The sequence below is a fragment of the Gadus chalcogrammus genome, chromosome 7 (assembly GCF_026213295.1).
Source record: "Gadus chalcogrammus isolate NIFS_2021 chromosome 7, NIFS_Gcha_1.0, whole genome shotgun sequence".
In the NCBI taxonomy this organism is placed as follows: Eukaryota; Metazoa; Chordata; class Actinopteri; order Gadiformes; family Gadidae; genus Gadus; species Gadus chalcogrammus.
In genome coordinates, this window is record NC_079418.1 from 2,507,839 (window position 1) to 2,533,291 (window position 25,453).

A 25,453-nucleotide genomic window follows, 5' to 3' on the forward strand; every position below is an offset into this window, starting at 1 on the left:
CTGTTCAGTAATACTATCTGTAAATATCCTGTACATTTCGTGGAAATACTCCTGTACAGTGGGGGCCGGTCAATAGGGGGCGCTAGGGCGCCGCCCCCATCAAAATTTCAGGAAAAAAGTATAGACACAGTAAACATAAATTACATAATAAAAAGTAATTACCATGTCTGTTCAGTGTTCACTCATACAATGGGTTTTACTTTTAAATTTGTATGCCTTTCCATTCAATATTGGGTTTATTCTGGGTTGTTTCATGCATTTCAATAGCGAGGGGCGCCGGCCAAATGAGTGTGTATGTGGCCTCTTAATCTTTTGGCTTCCATGTGACTTCATGCTGGTCTCTAATTGGTCACTTAAAGATTCTCCTCCGGGCGCAGCTCTCTGCGCCCCTGGCCAATCAGCGTGCTTGGGCTCATTTTTCATCCAGTCTGATTGATTCATGATACCTGTCAGTCAAAGTCACTCCCCTGGCAACGGAGCCGTGCCTGTCACTCAAAGAGCGACAGACACGCCCACGCGCACACGGAGCAGACAGAAAAAAACAACAACGAGAAGACAGGAGGAGACATGGCGACAGCAAACGAAAATTCGGTTGTTTCGTTACGCAGTAATCCTTTCTCGAGGCGTTCGGTGGAGGAAAAAAAAAGAATAAAGGAGCTTGGACCGGAGCAGCCTGATATACAAATCCAGCAGCAGGCAAGTGACAGGGGAAGGAGTTACACTAGAGGCTTCTCCCGTTTGTGTTACACCAAACACAGTTGGCTAGCTGGATGTGGAGTTAGCAATGCTCTCTATTGCTTTCCATGCTTGCTTTTTCAAAGTGTTGGCAGTGGCACTGAAGCTCTGTGGACAACAACTGGGGTCAGAGACCTGAAACATCTCTCTGAAAAATGCAAACGGCATGAAAGTAGCCGTAGCCACCTTGACAACAGCATGAAGCTACAGTTTTTTGGCAGAGTTAGCATTGCTGAACAATTAGATGAGGGCTACAGAGTTGGCATTAGAAGGCACAATGAAGAGGTGACAAAAAATCGTCACATACTGTCCAGGATAATAGACTGTGTGAAATTTTGTGGGGCCTTTGAATTGGCTTTACGTGGCCATGATGAGAGTGAGAGCTCTGTCAACCCCGGGATATTTCGTGGGCTGGTGGATTTTGTTGCCTCTCTGGATGGAGCTTTGAAAGAGCACCTTGAGACTGCCACTGTTTTTAAGGGTACTTCAAAAACTGTCCAAAATGAGCTCCTGGATTGTATGTTGTCTGTTGCAAGGGAGCAAATAATTAAAGAAGCTCAAAAGAGTGTTTTTGTATCAATCCAGGCAGATGAGACAACAGATATTTCAACACAGACCCAACTTGTGCTTGTACTACGCTACATTGATGACAAAACACAGTGTGCAGGAAAGATTTTTTGAGTTAATTCCTCTGCAGTCATCTACTTCTGAGTCCATTGCTACTGCATTAAAAGAGCGTCTTGCTGCCATCATTCCTGAGGATCAGAAAAGCAAGCTAATCTGCCAGGCATATGATGGAGCCAGTGTGATGAGGGGTGCCACTGCAGGTGTTCAGAGGAAAATCAAAGATGAGTACCCAAATGCCCACTATATCCACTGCTATGCACACCAACTCAACCTGATCATGCAACAGGCCACCTCTCACATTTCCAAGCTGAGAATTATTTTTTCTGACCTGGGTGGATTTCCCAGCTTTTTTTCCAGATCACCCAAGCGTACAGCTGTTCTTCTTAAAATGGTGGCCCATAGACTGCCAACATCCAGCAATGTCAGATGGAACTTTCACAGCCGAGCCATCAACACTGTGTTTGAGCACAGACAGGATCTCATTCAGTGTTTTGAGAACATATGCGACTCGGGTGACTTTGACCCCAAAACCATGAGAGAGGCAGGAGGCATGGCCATGCTGCTGGAACATCAGGATTTTAAGTTCTTTCTGGAACTTTTTCACCACATCATGCCACATGTGGACCTCCTCTATGCCATGCTCCAGAAGAAGAACATAGATGCAGTCCACATTAAAGGGAGCATCCAGCAGTTTGAACAGGACATACAAAACATCAGGTAATAAGTATTCCTATCAGTAATATGATCATCACATTTTTGAACATTATCTCTTTTCCCCTTTTTGATTATTATTATGACTTCTCACACAGAAATTCTCGCCATTCCATGGGTGAGCAAAGCAGTGGTTCTCTGACAGCAAAGAGGCGTCGGGTACTCAGTTCAGAGGATCGTCAAAATGTTGCAGAAGAGGTGAGTTTATGTTGTAGAAATCTGTTATAGTCCATGTTTCATTTGAGGTTGTAATGGTTGTTAGAGGAGAAATGTGTTTTGAAATACAATTTAAAATATGTCATTGTCATGTTGCAGAGATGTAGCCTCATATTGCAGAGATGTAGCCTATCACCTAATCACAATTAAACTATTTGTTTAAAGTAGTACTATCACCAATACATAAATAATAGCAATACAAAAAGCTGAAATATGCAATAAATAGGTCCAGGGGAGCCATAACTATATGTACACAAAATATAGCCAACAGTGTACTGTCTGAGGAGCAAATGCAAAAAAAAAAAATTGTTAAAGAGACATCTATTTTTTCTCTATATTTTTGTATTCTTCTCTCTGTAGATCTGCAACACCATTCTGGGACACACCAGGGAGCGCTTCTCCTTCACCGACCATCTTGTCTGTGCAACCTTGCTGCAGGGGGACAGGTTTGAGGACCATCAGGGGGCATTTCCTGAAGAGACACTACAAAGCACGCTGAAGGCCTACAAAATGCTGAATGGAAGCAAACTGAAGACAGAGCTCAGTCTCATCTACAGCAAAGTAGAGTTCAGAGCCTGTTGTGGTGCAGTGGACCTGTTCCAGCTGTTCATGGAAAACAATCTTGAAGATGTCTTTTCAGAAACGGTCACTCTCTTAAAGATCCTCATCACCACACCCATGACCACAGCTGAAGCAGAGAGGTGCTTCTCAACCTTGAAAAGAGTGAAAACCTTCCTCAGAAACACCATGACCCAGGAGAGGCTGAATGCACTGGCCATGCTCTCCATGGAAAAGAGACTTGTTTGTGAAATGACAGATTTCAATCAGAAAGTCATTGAAAAATTTGCTGGCCTGAAGGAGAGGAGAGCAAAATTTATGTTCAAGGAGTTTATTGTTGTGTTGTAATCCCCGCCCGCCAGTGCGCCCCCCCAGATTTTTTTAGCACCAGCCGCCACTGCTCCTGTATGCTTGTTAGAGCTGCCAGAGCAGCTTGAAGGTCCGACGCATGGAAATAATCTGACATGTTTGTTTATTTCCTTGTACTGGCACATGTATGTGACGTAAACGCGTACGCGACGTGAGCAGATCTGAGCAGTGTTTTGCGTCTTGACAGTTTAGACGGAAACGCTACGGCGGAGCGTATTCAACTTTTCCACCCTGGACGGTGGTTTCAGATTTATGCGTTTTCATGCCCCCAAAACGCCGGCACCGTCTAAACGAAAGGCACTTCCGATAAAATATTTTGTCGTTTTCACCCGCAAGCGTCCTCGTGTAAACGGGGCCTGAGACAGAATAAACATGAAACGGATTTGACCATGTCATGTGGCCAAGTAGTTACTACAGAGTATACAGATTCAATATAACGATGTATGCTGTCCCTTTGCAATTTCAAAAGGTTTCCCAGATAGGTTAGCTGTATAGCTAGCTGGTAGGCTATAAAAAATAAACCGAGTGGTAGCCACTTTCACAGGTCAGTTAAAACGATGCTTGTTGAAAAGCTTTTGCTGGCAAACATAGGCCTATAGTTCAAAATGACATTACAAAATGAGATAACTGTTACAGTTTATTTAGCATTATCAACTTAATGGTTTTGGAAACAACTGTCTGTGTCTGACTCTGTAGTAGTGTTGGCTCGGTCGTTCGCGAACCGGTTCGAATGAACGAGTCTTTAGGACGAACGAACCGAACCGGTTTGTTTCTCTCGTTCGTGTCGTTCACAATTCGATTCACCGGAAACTCGACTGAACGAGGTAGCACTAACTCCACTGAGTCTGACTGACTCAGCTGAGAACCGTGCAATAGCGTGCATTCCATGATGCGATTCACCGCTACTGGAAACTAAGGCTGATTCGCGAACGACTCCTCCCAGTTCATTCGAGTTTCCGGTGAATCGATTCACCGGAAACTCGACTGAGCTGGGAGGCGTCGTTCGCAAATTGTTTGTTCGTTCAGCCTGGTTTCCGGTAGCGGTAAATCGCATCATGGAATGCACGCCATTGCACGGTTCTCACCTGAGTCAGTCAGACTTGTTGGGCAAAATAACCTGCTGAGCACATATAAATATAGCTAACTCCCACCCTAGCTTGAGGAGCACAACACATGGCAGTCACGATACAATATAGTCAGCTTTTAAACACATAACACACACATGATAACATAGTCAGGTCGAGGCCAGAGCTAAGGCCCCATTTCTCCGCCAGGCAAATGGTAAACACTCAGACAATGCACTGTTTCATCCTCAGAACGGGAGGGCCACAATCAGGAGACTCTTTGAGGCGCTCCCCCATCAGGAAGAACACGAGGAGATACACTAGGGCCTGAGAGCCAAGGTCACGCAAAGCACTGTTTCATCCTCAGAACGGGAGGGCCACAATCAGGAGACTCTTTGAGGCGCTCCCCCATCAGGAAGAACACGAGGAGACACACTAGGGCCTGAGAGCCAAGGTCACGCAAAGACACACAGAACCACATACGTCTCAAACGCACACACCTCACCAAGAGGAAGATACAGCATAAAACTGTATCACACAGACACTTCTGCCCCTTCTTCTGAAGCAGACCTTCCACGGAGGCGAAGCTCTGGACGAACCATCAGCGCTGATTAGGGACTTAGACATATTCGATTTCTCACGCTTTATGACTCTGTATAACCGTTGCCACTTTACTTAATAAATCCAAGGTCCTCGTGCCGACAGACTTTATTACCTCTCCGTCTCATTTCATCTGGATCCAGTAACTAGACAGACCGTTTTTCCCTACAATTTGGTGACCTCCGACGTGATTTTTTCTGAATTGAACACGCAACTGGGAAACGAGAGACGGAGAGCGGCACGACCTCGGGACCCCGGAGCACCGGACCGATTCCTGCAGTCTCACCTCGCGTACGCCCAACAAAAGGTAGGCAGAACCTGTTGATAAAATCCAAATTCTGCATAGTTATATAGGAACCACATTAGGAGGTGAGACTGTGAGAGCGGTTCGCTACGGGATATCTCGTGGGGACGAATAGAGTTGCATTCCAGCATTGCCCCATAAACCCAATTGACCCTGAACGCGTGACACATCGAATATCGGCTCGTTGCATGGTGAAAGAATACCCTCGAGACCATAGGGCCTATAAGAATCGGTCATAGTGATACAAGACTACCGATGGCCGAATAATGTATGCCTGGGCCAAGAGTGGAGCCCAGAGGGATGCCTGGGCCGCGGGTGGAACCCAGAGGGAATGAGAAGGGCCTATAAGAATCGGTCATAGTGATACAAGACTACCGATGGCCGAATAATGTATGCCTGGGCCAAGAGTGGAGCCCAGAGGGATGCCTGGGCCGCGGGTGGAACCCAGAGGGAATGAGAAGGGCCTATAAGAATCGGTCATAGTGATACAAGACTACCGATGGCCGAATAATGTATGCCTGGGTCAAGAGTGGAGCCCAGAGGGATGCCTGGGCCGCGGGTGGAACCCAGAGGGAATGAGAAGAAAAAACTAGGGCCTATAAGAATCGGTCATAGTGATACAAGACTACCGATGGCCGAATAATGTATGCCTGGGCCAAGAGTGGAGCCCAGAGGGATGCCTGGGCCGCGGGTGGAACCCAGAGGGAATGAGAAGGGCCTATAAGAATCGGTCATAGTGATACAAGACTACCGATGGCCAAGTAATGAATGTGTATTAAATAATTCTATGTGGTAAGAAGGTTAGAGTCCCTTTGCAGAGGAAACCGTATGCCTGGGGCACGAGTGACACACAGAGAGACAGTGTGTGTATGCGTGAGAGAGGCTGTGTGTGTGTGTGTAAGAGGCCCAGAGAGATTGAGACGGAGAGACTGTGTGTGTGTGTGTGTGTGTAAGAGGCCCAGAGAGATTGAGACGGAGAGACTGTGTGTGTGTGTGTGTGTGAGAGGCCCAGAGAGAGAGAGAGAAGAGAACGAGCGTATTTGTGGGCCGGCGAAATATAGAAATAAATCAATCAATGATAACCCGGCTATGTGTGCAACGCTTACCTGCTTTGTTATGCCCAACGCTATTTTGCCGTGTCTGATTAGTGTGGGTGCGGGACACAGAACGAGAGGTCCGTTGATATGTTTCTGTGTGTGCGTCTGCGGGAGACAGAACGAGAGGTCCGTTGATATGTTTCTGTGTGTGCGTTTGGAGGAGACAGAATGAGAAAGGTCTGTTTAGGTGTGTGTGTGAGAGGGAGCGAGAGAGATAGCAAGGAGAGATAGCAAGGAGAGCTAAAGTCGAAGGACGATTGAGAGGGACCATTTTCCCTCTAGACAGTTGGAGGTAGCGATAGAGTGCGTGTTTTTCTAACAATGAACGGTTGTTTCAGGACCACGAGAAGGGGCTCTGTATGGTTTTCAGGCCCAGAGTGTAATCCCCTTTCCCATATGTGTAGTCCTCCCATTTGAGGTCCCCGTCAACCATATTTGAAGTCCTCTACTCCACCTCATGTTGTAGTTCCCCTCCCTAAAATTGTATGGAAGTTAGAACCTGTGAGGGTGTTTTGGTTCGGCCTGACGAGGCCTGTACCAATTTCGGTGGTCAGCTTCTAGTTTTGTGTATATAGAAATTTGGAAAGGGGGAGCAGTATTAAGTTATATATAATAAAGTGAAAAGTTATTTGTGAATGAAGGGACAGAAGGATCTTTTTGTGTGTGAGAAATAGTTATTAGGCCTTGTTCCATGATGGAGAGTTGAGGATGTTGCATTCCAGGCTTATCTGTTAACGGTCCTAGCTGCTGCTTGACCCTAAGGGGAGTGAGGAAGGGTGAGAGAGAGAGAACACATTTCCCCCCCCATTTGTCGAGCTACACCATTCAGGCAGTACAGAGAGACACACTAACACACAGTACAGAGAAAGGAAATAGAGTGTGTTCAACTGAAAGCGTGTGGTGGCCATACGCCATAAAACACCACATATCCAAGGAATGCAGGTAGAGCTCTGTTGAGTTTTCAGGCTTTGATAAATTTGTAGTTCCCTGTCTGCCATGTTTGAAGTTCCTTGTAGTCTCTGTCCATAGGTTTCACCTGAAAAACCCCTCTGCTGGCCGAGAAAAGGAACTACCCATGGTATCTCTCACACCCAGCCCCCAGAGCACACTCGCTTTCAAGGCGTTATGGCCTGCACCCAACGTGGGAGGGAGACACAGAGAGAGAGAGAGAAGCCACATTCCACCCTTATCTGTTGTCTTGCACCAAACAGCACCCCGTACTGAGGAGGGAGAGAGAGCGTGTTCTCCCGAAGGAGGGAGAGAGAAACAGGGAGACACACAGTGGATATTCACATTATGGCTAATTTGTTTTAGTTTTAGTTTTGTTTTTTGTCTTCCTAGGACAACAGTTATCATTCATGATGATGAACATCGAAGTTCATGAGGAGGTTATAAGGACAATAACTGTTGATACTTTAATGGGACAACAGTGATGCTAATCTAATGCAATTGGACTAAAGAAGGTGTTTCTATTAACTAAGTGATTCATATTATTTTCACACAGGAAAGAATAATTGAATAAATATGGATATGATAAAGATGAGGATAATAATTAAAAAAATATATATACATAAAGTAAAAACGTAATCTTGATAAACTGTACAGGTAGGACTACACCTATTAAAATATGGGGTGTATCTCTTTGGTCAAGGATGACAGGTGGATTGATGCCACATCTGCTGGGAAGGGATCCTACATGCTATGTTGTCAATTTGGATTCGGAAGTAGTGGGTTTACCTTTCAAATGCCACTACTGCTGCTGCAACACTTTAATAATTTTAACTCTGATAAATGACTTTTTGTTTTATAGTTTCCCTGAGGAGTATTCATTACGCACACACATTTGGCTGCATAGGGCAGTTGGGGCTGAAGACTCTGTCTCCATCCCTCCACTTTGCGATCTATACCACCATATGGGTGGGGATTGATTGTATCCCAGGTATGGCATCCTGCAGCGAGCCAGTATGGAAGGCTGGTTAGCCAACGACGGGTAAGATCCCACCTTGACACCCGGGACGACCTAAGGCAGGCACAGTCACGATTACTTGGCAGAGTCGCTGTGGGCATTGGCTTACTTGATCATGAAGTCACGAGCTGCAACAATCATAGGAAGTGCCGGGTGGGGTGTAAGGTGGAGGAGGAACAGGGGTCAGATATGTCAGCTCTGGCAGCAGAGGTGGTCTTGGAACGGGGCATGTCGCGTTTTATTTTATTTTATTTTATTTTACCTTTGTGGTATAGAAGCCCACTAACGCATGTACGTTTTTCGGTTTAGTGCATGACTTTGGAACAGCGTGGTTTCAGGCGGCTGATGGTAAACCCACCCATATTGGGCTTTGGTTTTGGACATACTGGTTTCGATTTCCCTTCCCAAAAGATTGGCTTTAATTTGCTGATGGTTAAGGTTAGACGTTTCGACGTTGGTTGCACCAACGGCGTTCTTAGATTTGCTTATCATTTAATGTGCATGGTTTTGACCATTGCGCAAGGGGGGAGGTATTGAGGAGAATTAAAAAAAAAAATAATAATAATAATAATAATAATAATAATAATAATAATAATAATAATAATTAGAAAACAAGGTTTTTCTTCACCATACTTGCAAACAATGATTGACATCCAGCTAAATGAGTGTGAAATACAGTGTTCAACAGATGGGTAGAAGCAGTCCCATCAAAAGACCAAAGTGCGACTACAGTAATCAAGTTTCTGACTGGAGAAGTCAAGGCAAGGTTTGGACTTCCGTCAGAAATAAGCTCAGACAAAACGTTTATTCAGAGAACACTCAAACAAGTGATTCAACATTTGCATGTCAAATAAAGACTAGATTACGCCCCAATCCTCAACCACAAGGTATGGTGGAAAGAGTGAATGGGACGCTCAAGACAAAAATTAACAACATTTGTGCAGGCACTAAATTGAATTGATGCACTACCACTGACACTAATGAGTTATCGCATGAAAACTAACAGAACGACGCATCTAACCCTGCATGAAATGCTTAAGGGTCGACCCATGCCTTCACTTAACATTCAAGGGTCCCAAAAGGGACTTCCATTAGAATAATTAGAAATAGGATTAAGGAAAATATGTTTGAACATCTAACTGTTGTACATAAGTTTGTAATTCCAGCAAGAGGAACACAAAGTTCCAGGGCCAGAGGAGGAGCCAGATGCAGACACGCCCGGAGCCGACCAACTACCCAAGGATGATGCAATCAGATTTCGGCAGGGTTTGAATCAGTCCTGTTTTGGTGGTCCACTATTAACAAAAATGTTGTTTGGATAAATAGTATATACTATAATCAGCAACGTTTTGTCAATTTTTCCACGGATAAGGTCAAGGGACTATATAGATATAGATATGCTATTGGCAGAGCAAGGAGGGGTGTGTGGGATGATAAAGACGACATGTTGTACTTTTATCCCCAATAACACAGCACCGGATGGGTCGGTGGCCAGGGTGCTGGCAGGGTTACAGTCCCTCAGATTAGATTTGGCAGAGAGAATTCCGGCATTAATGACCCCTTCACAGGATGGATGGAGAGCCCAATGAGCGATGGGCGCTACAGGTGCAGCAGGTGCCATCCAAGCTTACCTGGGGATCGAGAGTTTGGACGAGGGACCACCAGAGGGGCCCGACCTGATCCGGCTGGAGAACATGGAACAGACCCCTGCCCCACTGTCCAAGAGCCCCCCACGCAATGCAGCGTGCCAATACATGAAGATCACCTGACCCCCCCCCCCCCCCCCCCCCTCCCTTCCCCATCCCAGCCACTACAAGCAAACCCCACCACCACACCCCCCCCCCCCCCCGCCTGTGACGTACTAGTAACCTCTCCAGGTGGGCTGCCCCATTCCCGTCCCCGCCAACGGCACCACCCCCCTCCCACCTGATGCACCTGATGCACCCACGTCGCCCGGACCAGGGATCTGCGTTCCGGCACCAGGGGCTGCGGCCCGTTCCCTTAAGGCTTGAGGGCGCCCCTGGCTGTATTCGCTTCTGTACGCTTCACTGTTTTTAGCCGCTCCCATATCTATGCCCGCGTCTACGCAACCGACGCCGGGAACGTAAATGTTGTTGTGTATATCGCTGTCCCACTAGATGGAGCTCGGGGATACACACGGGCGAGATTCCAGGGGCCTTGATTGCCCGTTTATCAGATGAGGTCCTGAGCGCAGTTGAATAAAAGGGTCTAATGCTCAGGTGGCGCCTTGCGTCCACCTGCCCGTGATGACGCTCAGGGCTATTCCGTGGTTTCAGTTGTTCCCGTGCCCCGTGCCTACCCTGGATACCCCATGCGTGTGATTGCTTATTGTTACACGACCAGCTAACTCCTCCTCACATCCTTAGTGTGTGGTCACCTAGGGATGGGTTGAGGGGGATTGCCATTCGTTATCCACCTCATATCTTTCTATTATTATTACTATTATTTAGGGACACGTTTTATAGGTTGCATTTCTTTCCTGTGATTGTTATTGTGTAGTATTTGTGTGATTGTTGCATTTTTGTTTATTGTTTACTGTTTGTTTTATTGTTGCATTTCGTTGTTATTATTAGGGTTTGGTGTTAGTTTTGTTGTTGGTTGTTGTTATTTGTTTTTTGTATTATTGTATGCTTGTGGTATGTTTGTTTTTTGTGTATTACCTGCTGCCACTTTACTTGGTATCGTCTGTTCGCGATGTAAGGCCGGGGTGGATGCCACCCCCTAGGTGGGGTGTGTATGGCATACCCATGTCTGAAGCATGGGTGGCGTTTCTCCCACGTGGTTCCCCATACACCTGGTCCAGCGACTTATTTTAGTCCCATGCTCATGGTTGTTTGTTTTTATGATAATTTTGTCTTCTTTCTGTTATTTCTAAAAGTGTTATGATGGTAGTCCCGCGCTGAAGTCCTATCCCTCGTACCCCTAATGAGTAAAAGTCGTCTTGCGACGACTTGAGGGGGATATGTTGGGCAAAATAACCTGCTGAGCACATATAAATATAGCTAACTCCCACCCTAGCTTGAGGAGCACAACACATGGCAGTCACGATACAATATAGTCAGCTTTTAAACACATAACACACACATGATAACATAGTCAGGTCGAGGCCAGAGCTAAGGCCCCATTTCTCCGCCAGGCAAATGGTAAACACTCAGACAATGCACTGTTTCATCCTCAGAACGGGAGGGCCACAATCAGGAGACTCTTTGAGGCGCTCCCCCATCAGGAAGAACACGAGGAGATACACTAGGGCCTGAGAGCCAAGGTCACGCAAAGCACTGTTTCATCCTCAGAACGGGAGGGCCACAATCAGGAGACTCTTTGAGGCGCTCCCCCATCAGGAAGAACACGAGGAGACACACTAGGGCCTGAGAGCCAAGGTCACGCAAAGACACACAGAACCACATACGTCTCAAACGCACACACCTCACCAAGAGGAAGATACAGCATAAAACTGTATCACACAGACACTTCTGCCCCTTCTTCTGAAGCAGACCTTCCACGGAGGCGAAGCTCTGGACGAACCATCAGCGCTGATTAGGGACTTAGACATATTCGATTTCTCACGCTTTATGACTCTGTATAACCGTTGCCACTTTACTTAATAAATCCAAGGTCCTCGTGCCGACAGACTTTATTACCTCTCCGTCTCATTTCATCTGGTCCAGTAACTAGACAGACCGTTTTTCCCAACAGACTCAGTGGAGTTAGTGCTACCGGAAACTCGACTGAACGAACGAACGATTCGCGAACGACTCCTCTTGGCGAACTGGGTCACGGAAACGAATCATTAAATCCACCACTACTCTGTAGTGATCTTACCGTGCGTTGTACCGTCTCTTAAAACAACAAGGGCATCTTGCAGGCAGGCAAAGGTGAAAGGTCACGTTGATAGCCTATGACGTCACCCAGCGGCAGCAGGGCACTGAGTGAACGAGGCTACAAAGTACAAACTTTACTTCTATATTATTACTATTAGACATTTTTATTCTCGGATAATTGATTCACATGTTAATGTTTAATTGTTCATGTGTAATTTTACAAAGCATTGAAAATTTAAATGTCCACTCAAAAGGGCACTTTGGTCCTTCAGAGGGAAAAGGGCAGGGGCTCTGGCCTCTGCACGTGCCTGGTGCTTAAAATACGTAACAGTACTCCATTTGCAAATCAGCCTTAGCGATTTCCTGCTGAAGATGAAGACGATATAATTCTTTAGTCGTCAACTGAAATAGAGGAAAATATTGTTTGAACATTCAAGCGACATACTTGGCCAATAAAGTAAGTGAGTAGCCTAGGGATATGTCTTACATGCTCATATTGCGACCCTGATGCACCCGCTGCTTCCTCGACCACAGTCCGTACGAGACAAGTGAGTTTGAGAACACTGTTAGTTTAGTTTAATCTTCAATAATGACTTGGAACTGGCAAGAAAAGGCTAGGCCTACCTCAGTTCTTTCAGACCCATCCATGGCAATATTTTCATCGGTCTCCTGTCATACAAAGAGCAATTATAGGCCTATTGGCTGAGTAGTTTGAGATGCGCTTACAACAGAAATGATAAAAAAAAAGGCCTACCGGACTTACATAAACTGGAGGACAGGGGCGGACTGGCCATCGGGAGGTTCGGGAGATTTCCCGAACGGCCGGACGATTTCAGGCCGAGCCGGCCGGCCGTAATTCTTTTAGATTTTTATTTTTTTTATTTTATTATTATTATATATTATATATTTTTATGTTAAAAAAAAATGATAAAGTTAAGTAAGCCGTGATTTGGGGTGGCCTGCTGCCGGATAATTGCTTACAGCGCGAAACGGAGCTCTTGCCTGACGGTGAAACGGGGCCGATGTATTACTGTAAATTTAGAGGGGGGAGCACCCACACAGTGTATGGGGGCAAAGCGAAAGGCCAAAGCGAGCGGCCGAACGGCCCCTCCGCGGTCTGTCATTTCTGATTGGCTCAGCCTGACACATGGCCGGGTCAGTTACTTCTCGTTGATCTCACTGAAGTTACACAGTCAGAAATACGAAAATGTCAAAAAGGAAAAAAGGTGGTGGAGAGGAAAAATAATTGGGTGGCGCTCAGAAGTTGAGGTTGAAAAATAAAAAAAATTTAGAGCTAGACGCAGCCAAATGTGCAAAATTAACCGACCTTTTCCGTGGAAAAGCCAAGGTTGACGGCGACGCCCCTGTCAGCGAGACTGGTGAGGCGGGAACAGGACACAGCAACATAGCTATGACAGGTGCACTAGCGAGCATGTTTGGCAATATAATAATGACTTAAACTAATTATGGAAGTACCAGAGACGTCGGAGAACTATTCATAATATTGCAATGACCACGGAAGAGCCAGTGAATGAAGTATTGATCAGAGAGCGATTTATTAGATACCACCGCTAATACTTCAACACCGGTAGCCACAGCAACGCACAACAAACCCCGGCCCGCCCCCATCTCCCAAACCCTGTGCGCTACAATATCAAACAGCTTTTGGCCGTTATATTATGTATATATTATATTATATACTATTATATATAGAGCTAAAAGTATGTTTAAGAATTATAGTCTCTTAACTTTTATTATTATTATTATTAGTCAAGTCCAGTGACAGTCGAGGTGATGCTGAGACACAGGGTGACTCCAGGCATGGTGGTGATGAGGAGGTGAAGGAGGAGTATGGAGCAGAAACCAGCATAGAAACAGTGAAAGGTACAAGGGCAATTGTTTTATGAATATAAATAAAAAAATGATTATGTTTAAAATGATAAAAATCATAAATTAAAGAATATCCACTATTGCAGATGTAGCTCTACACTCAACCCAGGCAGAGTCAGGGTCCAGCAAAGGAGAAGTTGAGCTAGCTATTCACCCAGATGAGGATGAGGGATTTCCTTTTTTTGACCGCCCAGCCTCAAAAGATTTTTCCAAATTTTTTAACTTCCACCCTCAACAACCCCCCAGAAAAGGTGTTAGCATCTATGAGACGAAAGATGGCATCAACAGAAAGTGGCTCACATACTGTCAAAGAGACAACTCTCTGTACTGTTCAGTATGTTTGGCCTATGCAAAGCCATCTGCAACTGACAGCACATTTATTAAGGGGGGGATGACAGCCTGGAAGCATGTTCATCAAAGAATAGAAGAGCATGAAAGAAACAAAGGCCATAGAGATAGTGCAGAGGCATATTTTATGAAAGCCAGCCAAGCAGACATAGCAAGCCTACTTTGTGGGAAACAAATCTCTCTGCACCGGGATCAGGTCAGGAAGAAACGCCAAGTCATGGATCGTGTGATAGAAGTGATCAAAGTTTTAGGGAAGTGTGGTCTAAGCTATAGAGGCACTGAATTTGAAGCAGCATACACCTGGGAGAAGTTCGCTGTTGACCATGGAAACTTCTTGGAAATGATCATTCTATTAAGCAAATTTGATGTCTCGCTCCAAGAACATGTGAAGGAATGTGTTCAAAAAAGCAAAAGCCTACATGACAGCGGTGCGAAAGGCAGAGGATCCCTGGTAACACTGCTCTCTAAAACCTCTGTTAACAAAGTAATTGACGTCATCAGTCACTTAATTAAGGAGAGCATATCTAGGGAGGTAAGAGTGGCAGGGATGTTTTCTGTGCAGATTGACACCACACAGGATGTCACCTCCACAGACCAATGTGCTGTAATCCTCAGATATGTCAATGATGAAGTCCAGGAGAAGCTCATAGGTGTGGTTCAATGTGAGTCATCAACTGGAGAATATTTTGTGGAGCTACTTAAAGAAACTCTGTCAAAGGTGGATATTGATCTTCAGAACTGTGTAGGCAACTCAACTGATGGTGCAGCAAACATGCAAGGCCAATACAAGGGGTTCTCTACCTTACTCTCATCAGAGTCTCCTAATCAGGTGCACATCTGGTGCTATGCACATGTGCTTAATCTGGTTTTGGGAGACACCACAGGCATTGTTATCGAAAGTGCATCTCTTTTTTCTATTATAAATGATGTAGCTGTATTTATTAAAGATTCATACAAGCGTATGAATGTCTGGGAGAAGGTGAGTGATGACAAGCGACACAGAAGGCTGTCTCCGATTGGAGAAACTAGCTGGTGGGCAAAGGACCAGGCTCTCAGCAAAATATTTGGCTGTTTTGGTAACCCCTACAATGCCTTGTTCGTGGACTTAATCCTAACACTGAAGAGGATAGTGGAGGATAAATCAATGAAACCACCTGTCAGAGCAAAAGCAAAGGGTTACTTTGAGGCCTTTTTGAAACATGAGACAATCCTGACTGCACAAATATTTCTGAGGATATTTGAGATCACCTCCCCACTCTCCAACTACCTGCAGACCAGTGGCATGGACCTAATCACTGCGCATCGCCTAGTAATGGGGGCCCAAGACAGCCTAAAAAAATGCACAAGGGACATGGATGCCGTGACAAAAGCCGCTAATGTCTTTGTTGAGTGGGCTAACGATAAGCTGGAGGAAAACGAATCCGAAGAGGTGGTACAGGCAGCTCTCCCTCAAAGAAAAATCAGAAAGAAAAAGACCATGCCAGGTGAAGAAGCAGAGGAAGAACACATATTGAGTGCAGAGGATCAGTACAGGATCAAGGTACACAACACCATTTTGGATACAGTGACTGAGAGCATCCAAACACGCTACTCTGCAAATGGAGCCCTTTATGATGATTTTGCCTGCCTCGACCCAAGGAACTTTGACACATTGAGAGTTAAAAACCTCCCATCTGAATCCCTGGAACAACTCAGTCGATGTCTCCTGAGATTTGACGACAGAGCCACACCTGGAAGGCTCAAGGCCGAGCTCTATAATCTGGCCAACCAATGGGAGAGAATAAAGTTGCCCCATTTGGAGTCCTACACTGTCAGGACTGCAGCAGAGCATACCAAAGATGGAGATGGCCTGGAGCTCACAGTCACCAGCTGCACCTCCTGTAAAGACTGTGCAATTTGTGTGTATCGGGTCCTTTCCAAATACAACCTTCTGACTGGTTCCTATCATGTCATTGGATTGGCCTACAAGTTCCTGCTGACACTCTCCTTCAGCCAAGTGGCCTGTGAGAGGACCTTCTCAACACTAAAATTTGTGAAGAACAGACTGAGAACCACCTTGACACAGGATCGTCTTGAGGCCTTCATTATAATGTGCACCGAAAAAGAGATCCTGATGTCTCTAGACAACGATGAGGTCATTGACAAAGTTGCGGAGACCAGTGAAGTGCTCCAGCGCTTGCTGATGATGTGAGGTAGGACAGTCTGTTTTTTTTTGTTTTATGAATAGAAATTAAAGCATAAGATTGTGTTTGAAATGATAAAAAAAAGAATTTCCACTATTATCTTTAATGTATTGGCCTGCTAAATTAGAATTATTTGTTACTTGTCATTTTCATGCAGATGTAGCTCTACACCGGCAGATTCAGGGTCCAGCGGAGAGGAAGCAGAGCGAGCTCTACACCCAGATTATTTTTTGCTGTTTGTTTTCTCTAACTATATAAATCCAACTATATCAATCAAGGAAAGTTTGTCTGTCTGTGTGTGTGTGTGTGTGTGTCCTAATTTTTCTCCCAAACGGCTTTACCTATCACTCTGAAATGTCGAATAGCCCCTCAATATATACCTGGCCAGAGACTGACAGAGCCATTTTTCTAATTTGTCAATGCAAACGTTGGTTAAAAAAAAGCTTGATTAGTGATTTATGTGAAGCTGTAACCAACAGACAATGTGTATGTGTGTGACAATTTTTTTCCACTAAAATAATTGTATCTTGCACTATTTAGATCATTTTCAGCCTTGATTTTCCTTTCTAGGCACATGCAATTTCAAATATTTTGTACATGGACAAGATTGCTAATAAAATATTTCCCAGTGATCTTCACATTATTCTAAACACATGCACATCCCAACATTGACATGCAGTTGCAATGCACATATCCACGGATAAGGACTAGTTTTTATTATTTTACACCGTGGCAAAATTCCACACACGCTATTCCCGCGGTCTCATAAAAGGCCTCTCCATCCCAAAGTCCCGGGCCAAATTTTTGTCCCAGTCCACCCCTGCTGGAGGATGTTCATTCGTAGCCGGCTCCATTAAAAGCAATACTCTGTCTTGATCTGTGAAGTTGATTAATTCAGTCACGTTTTGGAATAGAGCCACATATACAGGCATACAACAAACATGGGGTTCTATGTCGTATAGGCTTCGCCTTTTAAGGCTATCGCTATTGGGTTATCCCTAGGCGTGAGCCGTAGCACTGAAAAATTTGTAATCCCCGCCCACCAACAGCGTGGGCCTCAATTACGTCCGCGGGCCTCAACGACGTCCGCATTTCGCAGATATAGGCGGGCGCCGGTGGACGTTCTGCTCCCATTTTCTTCAGGATGATCCTGTAGCATACTGAAATAAAGAGATATTATGGACTCAACGGCGAATGGCATCTGCAAGACATGTAACACGGGTTACATCTTGCCGTATGGCGGCCATGAGGTGTGCGAGGGCTGCCTTGGGCATGAACATGCCGTCTTGGCGCTCTCGCCGCCCTGCCTGTGTCGGCATTATGCTGCGCTGCCCAGACAGCGCAGAGCCGACACTGCCGCCGCCATTGCTGAATGGGCCGACGACTTTACTGTCCCGCTCGACGATGCTCTCTCTCTCCTTGTGAGCTCGGAGTCAGACGACTCCGATCGCGACGAGGAGGGGGCGTCTCCCCCGGATTCCCCTCTCCGAATGCAGAGGCCCGGGGCAGCAGCATTGCCCATCTCTGCCGCCAGCTCACTTCCAGTGGTTGGAGCTTTGGTGGCAGAGCTACCGGGCATTACCCGGACCGGCTCTGTGTCACCTGGGGGCTCGAGGCCGCAACACACCCCGCCCGTCTCGCCCCGATCTGGCCGATGTTTCCCGCCATCAGCCCCTACTTCAGTGGGGCTGCGGTCGAGCCCGGGAGGCTCGGTGCCCCGGTGAAAACATTTATCCAGGTCACTAAGACGGAGGGTCTGACAGACCGGGGTTACAGGGCGGTACCGCCGCTGGATCCCGCTCTGTGTGCTGTCTTTGGAGTGAAGCCGGGGCTCAGCAACCGCTGTCCCACTCCCAAAGACCAGGGGTCTCATTTATAAAACTGTGCATGGGATCATTACTAAAAGTGTACCCATGCACAAAAGCCAAGTTTTGCGTGCGCCAAAAAGTATTCAGACTTACAAAACCCTGCGTAGACACTTGTGGGTGAGGTGGAGGCCCGAAAAGTAGTTTTGTTCGGCGGTCACGGGATTGTGATCGCCAACAGCAAAAAGCAGAGTGAGTGGCAACATGTTGCTGAAGCAGTGAACTCTGTCAGTAGCACGGAGCGCACAGTCCCAGAATTAAAAAATAAGTGGTCTGAAATAAAGGTACAGATTTTTATGTACCAATAAATCGTTATGGTCCATAAAGACCCTCTCCCTCCGAATCCTGCCATTTGCATGGTGCGCCAGAAGTGCCATATGGTGCAGCATTACCACGGCGCTCATCTCTGTATTTATAGGGTTACGGTAATAACACTGACCGAGAACACCTTGGATAATCAGTTTGTAATCACCAATGTAAATTGTTCTTGAATGTAACCCCTTTTTAATGCCTGATTTGTCGTGAAAAGCATCAAGAGTAACGGACAACGATTGTGATGAGGAGTGTGGCTTGGTTTTCCACACTTGGGATTTACTTGACATTTGATTATGTGTTTACAGTGTCTCATTAAAATATTATGTTATTGACCCATGTTGAACAGATGCTTTATTCCATGCAGTCGCGGTGGACAGTGTGGAGTGACGGAATTAATTATAGAGAATTTATTTTTATTTCTATTCTAAGGAGATGTTTCTGGAGTTATAACTGAGAAATAACGCAGTTGACTTAAATGATTCTGATTACATCGATTTAACGCATGATACGGGTTGAAATTAAATGTATGAAGGGCGATGATAAAACATAATCGTTCTTCTCACTCTACAATTCTTCTGTCTGACAATTTGTCTGACTTCAGTTCACCACCCCACCATCTGTGTCGCCAATTCTCCTTTTCCTCCAAACCATGCGTACGCATGGGTCAGAGTTTGCTTAGGGCTGCGCAAATTCTCCCATCAAGTTGGTTTTTTATAGATCACAACCTTGGCGTGGAAAGTCACGTACGCCAATTTCAGCCCTGTGTTGTGCGTACGCAACGGTTATAACTGAGACCCCAGCTGACGGCCAAGCTTACAGACGGAGCGCATCGGTTTATGATGCAGCAAGAGGCTGTTATGAATAACATCGCCCTGCTGGCACATAACATCTCCACCATGGCGGCTGTCCCTCATCGTCTGGCCGAACAGGCAGTCGACGTGGCGAAAACCGCCGGTGTCATCCTCTGCCTCTGCTCCACCGGCGTGGTGGCAGCGGTCCGGACGGCGGCATGGCAGCACCTCATACAGAGGAACCTGTGGCTGCAGCAGACCCCGAGCATCCCTGAGCTGATGAGGCGGCAGTTACTGGAGTGCCCCATCAGCCCGGACGTGTTGTTCGGGCCCCGTCTGTCATCTATGGTGGATGACATGCAGGCCGCTTCCGAGGAGGCAGAGAATTCGGAGACATGTCTCCCGCCCTCCGCCTCCACCCGGGCGGCAGCGCTCCGCTCAAAGCCCCCGTTGACGCCATAGGCGTCAACGGGGGCTTCAGGAGGAGGCTTCAGGAGGAGGAGCGCCGCCGGCAGCTCCTCCTCCTGGCCCCCGGGCTTACCAGCCCCGCATGCCCCCATCGCAGGCTGCGGCGAGCAGCCAGTGGAGGCCCCGGGCGGCGGGCTCATGTCCCGCCCCACAAGCGCCGGCGAAGGCAATTACGGGGCGAGGGAGAAGTGTGTGACAGCGAGAAACACCTCTTTACTAAGGACGGCTGTTTTTTCCCCACACAGTTAACGCCGGAGCCTACCGGCCCGACCTTAACTGTTTCACACGCATCGAGTATGGGGTAAGGGGGTCTCTCCTCAGGGCCATCCAATCTCAGTACTCCCAAAGCGAGAGCTGTGTTCGCGTCCTCGGCAGCCAGTCAGTTTCGTTCTCAGTGGGTGTTGGGCTGCGCCTTGTCACCAATCCTGTTTGTGATATACATGGACAGGATATCGAGGTGTAGTCGTAGTGGGGAGGGATCTCCCACCACATATGGGTGATTCTCACGAAATGCAGATTTAAAAGGTGTCCAACATCAGAATTTTTAAAATGCATTTGAAGCAAATTTTCCCTTTGCACACATCAGATTAAGGTTTAAATTTACTAAAAACATTATTTTCAGGAGATTTTTTAAATATTTATTATATATTAATTTACATTTTAGAGACGAAGTCCATAAAACATTCTCATTACCACAACATTACATTAAAATTATGGTTTAAAATGTGTACTTTTGGCTATTTTTAAAGTAGATTATTAAAATTAATGCTCAGAGCTATGTATAACTTTAGGAAAAATACTTTTTTATATTTATATTTTTTTATAATTGACTTAATATTTCTTATTGCCGAAACACACAATTTGATTTGCAACGTACTTTTTCAATATTTTGCTGAAACGATTACATTTACCATTTTTATGAAGCATACCTGAAATAAGTATTGTTTTATATAATGTGTATATATATATTTGTACAAAAAGCACATATTGCGGTAATGAGAATGCTGTTTCGGTAATGAGGTTCAATATTTCGGAAATGAGATTCAGTTCAGATTCATTGTTCACCAAGAGTCCTGATGCCTTACCTTCATATTTTACACATGTAACACTTATTTCATGAATAGAGCTTGATTTGCACATTGAAAGTGGTCATAACAGTACCATGTCTTGTGTTAAACAAAACAACTTAAAAAAACATTTGCCATCTATGTAAACAACTAAAACAAATACATTTACCAATCATACACCTATCATGTCATCCTGAGAAACATTTCAATTTAACATACAATCATATGATCTTACAATTATTTTAGTTTAATATAAAAGCATTTGGTCCTGACCTTCAATCATGCAACCTTTTATCAGAATCATTTTTGAGAATAATGTGATAAAGTGAATCATGTGCGGATTTTGTGTTTTTCCCATAAATCAGGCAAAATGCAAAAATGTCTGGCAGAGGAGGTGGCAGGAAGTGGTTCTGGGATTATGTCCTGGCGGTAATACCAGACCATTTCTCCAGGAAATCTGATGCTTGGGACATAGAAGCGGTTTTCCCCTACACGCGTCATGGTGTCCACTTCATACTGGTCATCAGCAATCTGTTTTTGTTTTTTTTAAAGAAAGAAAACATTTTAGTCTCCCCAAAATGTTGGCTGAACAGCACATTGCTATAATGTAACTGGACAAAGTTCTATCCTAGTCTAATATGAATGTCATTACACTTTTTTTAGAGATGAAAACATTTTGAAATCAAGTTCACCTGTTTGACTGTGCCAGGAAACAAATCGCCGTCATATTCAACAAGGACCCACTGTCCAACCTCTATGGTGGCCTCGGGGCTGTCAGGTTCCTCGATGCTGTCAGGGCCCTCCTCCCCTCCCTCAGAGAAAGCGTGGCAAGTTGGTTGAAAGCACTGACAATCTTTGTCACAAAAGCAGGACACTGGCCTTGTGTTTATGACTCCAGGTTTTGTGGATGTCAGCTGTTGGGTGAAATTCAAAATTCAAAACATTACATTTTCACTTTACTCATTGAATTGAACATTGAAGTGTCTCATACTTAGTTGATGACAATTTTGTGGGATTATTTTGGATAATGGTGTGTATAGACTGCTTTCCAAGGCAAAAGCCTGGGAAATTCAACTTATTTAACTGCATTAACTTATTAAGCTGACTCACTTGGTGTATTTTCATTGTCCCGGGAACAGCTTTCAGGTGTGGGGGCACCAATTCAGAGCTTTCCTTGATTTTCTCCTCTGACACCTTGTACAGGGTCACGGAAGAATTTCTCTCCAGCTGCTCATACAGTGCATCCGCATCAGGTATGCTGGTCCCATAGGAAACTATTCGGGCGGCAAGGTTTTTTAGGGCCCCACCTACTCCATCCGGTGCACCTTTGCCATGTGAGGCCTCAGTGTAGTTCCAGGTCACCCATTGGAAACCATGGATGAAGGGCACAGTGGAGGCTAAATAGAAAAAGGTACGGTTTCTGTTCTGTGATGTTGGGCCATCTGAAATGAAGTGGATGTGTTTTGCATCCGGATATTTCTCCCTGATGTTTCTGAGCACGGGATCAAGATGGGCCCATGTTGCCACAGCATCATGTTGTAGGCAGGCAGACAGGGAAGCAAAGGCTTCCACCCTGCCCCTACTTAGATAAGTCACCCCAGTGTGGAGAGTCACTTGTTCATTGCCCTTTCCAAAGTGTGTTTCCTTTATTTCTTTTGAGCATTTGCAGCTGTAGTTCTCAGAGTAGTCAACGTGCACAGCTACAGCATTATCTGTGAGTGATTCTTTCATTGATTTAAGGGCCAAATATTGTTGCCTGATGTTAAATAAATGAATTTGGAATCTTGGCAGATGTTCCAGTCATCAACTTCTCAATCAATGTGTTCCTTTTCTCAAGGAAGGTGTTCTTCACCTTCTTCTCTACCTTAGCCCCATCCTTGCTGGTCTTGGAGACATTGACTGACCTCGTGACCCACTCTTGCCAGGTGACAATGTTTCCCTGAGTGAGAGGATCCAAGGTGGTGGGAAACATCTTGTCCATGCACGTTGGACATATGCCATACATGCAGGACATGTTGTTTATGTCACATACACAGGATTGCACAAGGTTTTCTGGGCTTGATGTTAAAATGATCCCCAGTTGTTGCAACTTGCTTATTTTCAGGGCTATATTTTCATGCATTTTGCAAGCACAAGTTTCTCTGTCCTTCAGTTTAGGCCTCACAATCCAAAATGGTCTCAATCTAAAAAACTGAGCTTTAGACAAAATCTTTCCAGGGTGTTCAGCACAGAACCTTTGATGGAGATTGGCTAGGGTGTCTGTCAGGGCTCTTTTTCTGAAGATTTGTCCCTTACGGCGTATCTCTCCAAACTTGCCATTCAAAACTGTTGAGACATCATCCTGATGTAGGAAAATGCTCACAACCTTGCCCAGTTGCCTCCTCTTGCTGGTGCTCGGCAGTCCCATTTTAGCCTTCCTGACTCTCTGACTTTCTACTGGTAGCCTGGCCATTGCTCTTTGTGGCCTTCTAGCCTCCAGCCTTTTAATTTTCCGGCTGAGTTTCAGCAGTTCTTTTGGCCTTTGCTGCAACTTTCTCTTCAGCGAATCTCAATTTTGCTCTTAATTTTAATACAGAATTTGATGACCGCTCTCTTTTTTTCAGTACTTGCTTGGGTTTCTGAGGGGTGTGGGGAAAAACGGTCTGTCTAGTTACTGGACCAGATGAAATGAGACGGAGAGGTAATAAAGTATCGGCACGAGGACCTTGGATCTATTAAGTAAAGTGGCAACGGTTATACAGAGTCATAAAGCGTGAGAAATCGAATATGTCTAAGTCCCTAATCAGCGCTGATGGTTCGTCCGGAGCTTCGCCTCCGTGGAAGGTCTGCTTCAGAAGAAGGTGAAGAGTCCCTGTGTGGTACAGTTTTATGCTGTATCCTCCTCTCGATGAGGTGTGTGCGTTTGAGGTGTGTGTGGTTCTGTGTGTTTTGCTTGGTCTTGGCTCCCAGGCCCTGGGAGAGCTTCGTAACGGGGGAGAGCTCCTCGTGTCTCCGGTGTGATAAATTAAAACGGGGGAGTGCCCCCCCAAAGTGTCTCGTGTGTGATAATTTAATGTGGCTCTCAGGCCCCTGGTGTGGGCAGGGGTATCTCTTGGTTCCTCCTAACGGGGAAGAGCTCTCAAAATGTCTCCTGTGTGATAAATTAATGTGGCTCTCCCGTTCTTGAGGATGACTGGTGCATTGTCTGAGTGTCCACCATCTGCCAGCCTGGGAGATGGGGCCTTCAGCTCCGGCCTTGACCTGACTATATATTATCATGTTTGTGTTCGTTGGGTTAGAGCAAAAGTTGACTATATTGTAATGTGTCCATGTGATGTGCTCATCAGGCTAGGGTAGGAGTTAGCTATATTTATAATGTACATGTGATGTACTCAGCAGGTTATTTTTCCCAACAGGGGTAGATTACTCCATTGGCCCTGTCAGGTCTAAACTTACCTCTGCGTTGTGTTTCATTTAATTGTATTGAATTGTCAGCCTCACTTACTGAGGATTCTGGGGTTAGATTGAGAACTACTTGTTCTTGTTTTTTTGTCCTATAATATTTGGCCGAATTCTTTCTCCATTGCATTTTTTGCCTCTCACGCTGTTTATTTGACAGATCTTGTGTTGTTCTTATTTTGCCATTTTCCTTGCGTTTGTGATACCTGAAATTTTTTTTTAAATAAGAATGAAAGGTGAACTGCATTAAGCATGGACTTCATACAAATAGTGAATGAAACTTAATCTCTGAACAATTGTCGTTTCTCCATTTATGAACACGTGTGTGTGTGTGTGTGTGTGTGTGTGTGTGTGTGTGTGTGTGTGTGTGTGTGTGTGTGTGTGTGTGTGTGTGTGTGTGTGTGTGTGTGTGTGTGTGTGTGTGTGTGTGTGTGTGTGTGTGTGCGTATGGTATGTTTGTCAAAGTTATGATTCTTTCCTATGATCACCCTGTCCCCTAACCTCTCTCTCTCTCCTTTCTTCTGTACTCCTCAAGTAATTCTGGATTGCTGTATATTTTTTCCCTATGCTTTGCCAGCCTGTCTTTTGCTGATGCCCTTTTCCTTTCCACTGAAGTTTGCCTGTAACAAAATATTATATTTTAAATCATACATGAAAGTAACATTTCATAAAAATATATAGAAATACAAAATTACTACAAAATATTAAATGGACAGAATATATTAGGTGGCCTTTACTGCATTTACTTGAGTTAGAAACTATGCAAGCGCTAGATAAAAATGGAAAATTAGGGACCCCTGCTGGAGGGTTGTAATAGCTATGTTGTTTACACTATGTAGCTATGTTGTTTATGGCAGTGTTTATTGCAAATATCAGGTTATATTAGGAAATGAACAAGACTTGTGGGCATGTTCTTACTTCATTAGTCTGTTTCTCATTACCGAAACACTGAGTCTCTCCACCGCAACAGGCCATTATTTGTTGCGGTGGGTGATAATG

The 25,453-nt window shown here is 45.3% G+C and overlaps 2 protein-coding genes across 2 annotated transcripts; both read left to right on the top strand.

The window, feature by feature from the left end:
• Positions 1-1,324: 1,324 nt before the first annotated feature.
• Positions 1,325-4,080, top strand: LOC130386307 (zinc finger MYM-type protein 1-like). The gene is made up of 3 exons (XM_056595140.1): positions 1,325-2,079; positions 2,172-2,271; positions 2,650-4,080. Exons 1-3 carry the CDS (start codon positions 1,325-1,327, stop codon positions 3,193-3,195), a joined length of 1,401 nt encoding a protein of 466 aa, XP_056451115.1. The 3' UTR covers positions 3,196-4,080.
• Positions 4,081-13,859: 9,779 nt separating this feature from the next.
• Positions 13,860-17,350, top strand: LOC130386234 (uncharacterized). Its single transcript, XM_056595031.1, has 2 exons — positions 13,860-16,519; positions 16,668-17,350. The coding sequence occupies exon 1, from the start codon at positions 14,371-14,373 to the stop codon at positions 16,516-16,518; it is 2,148 nt and encodes a 715-aa protein (XP_056451006.1). The 5' UTR covers positions 13,860-14,370; the 3' UTR covers position 16,519; positions 16,668-17,350.
• The last annotated feature ends 8,103 nt before the right edge of the window (positions 17,351-25,453 follow it).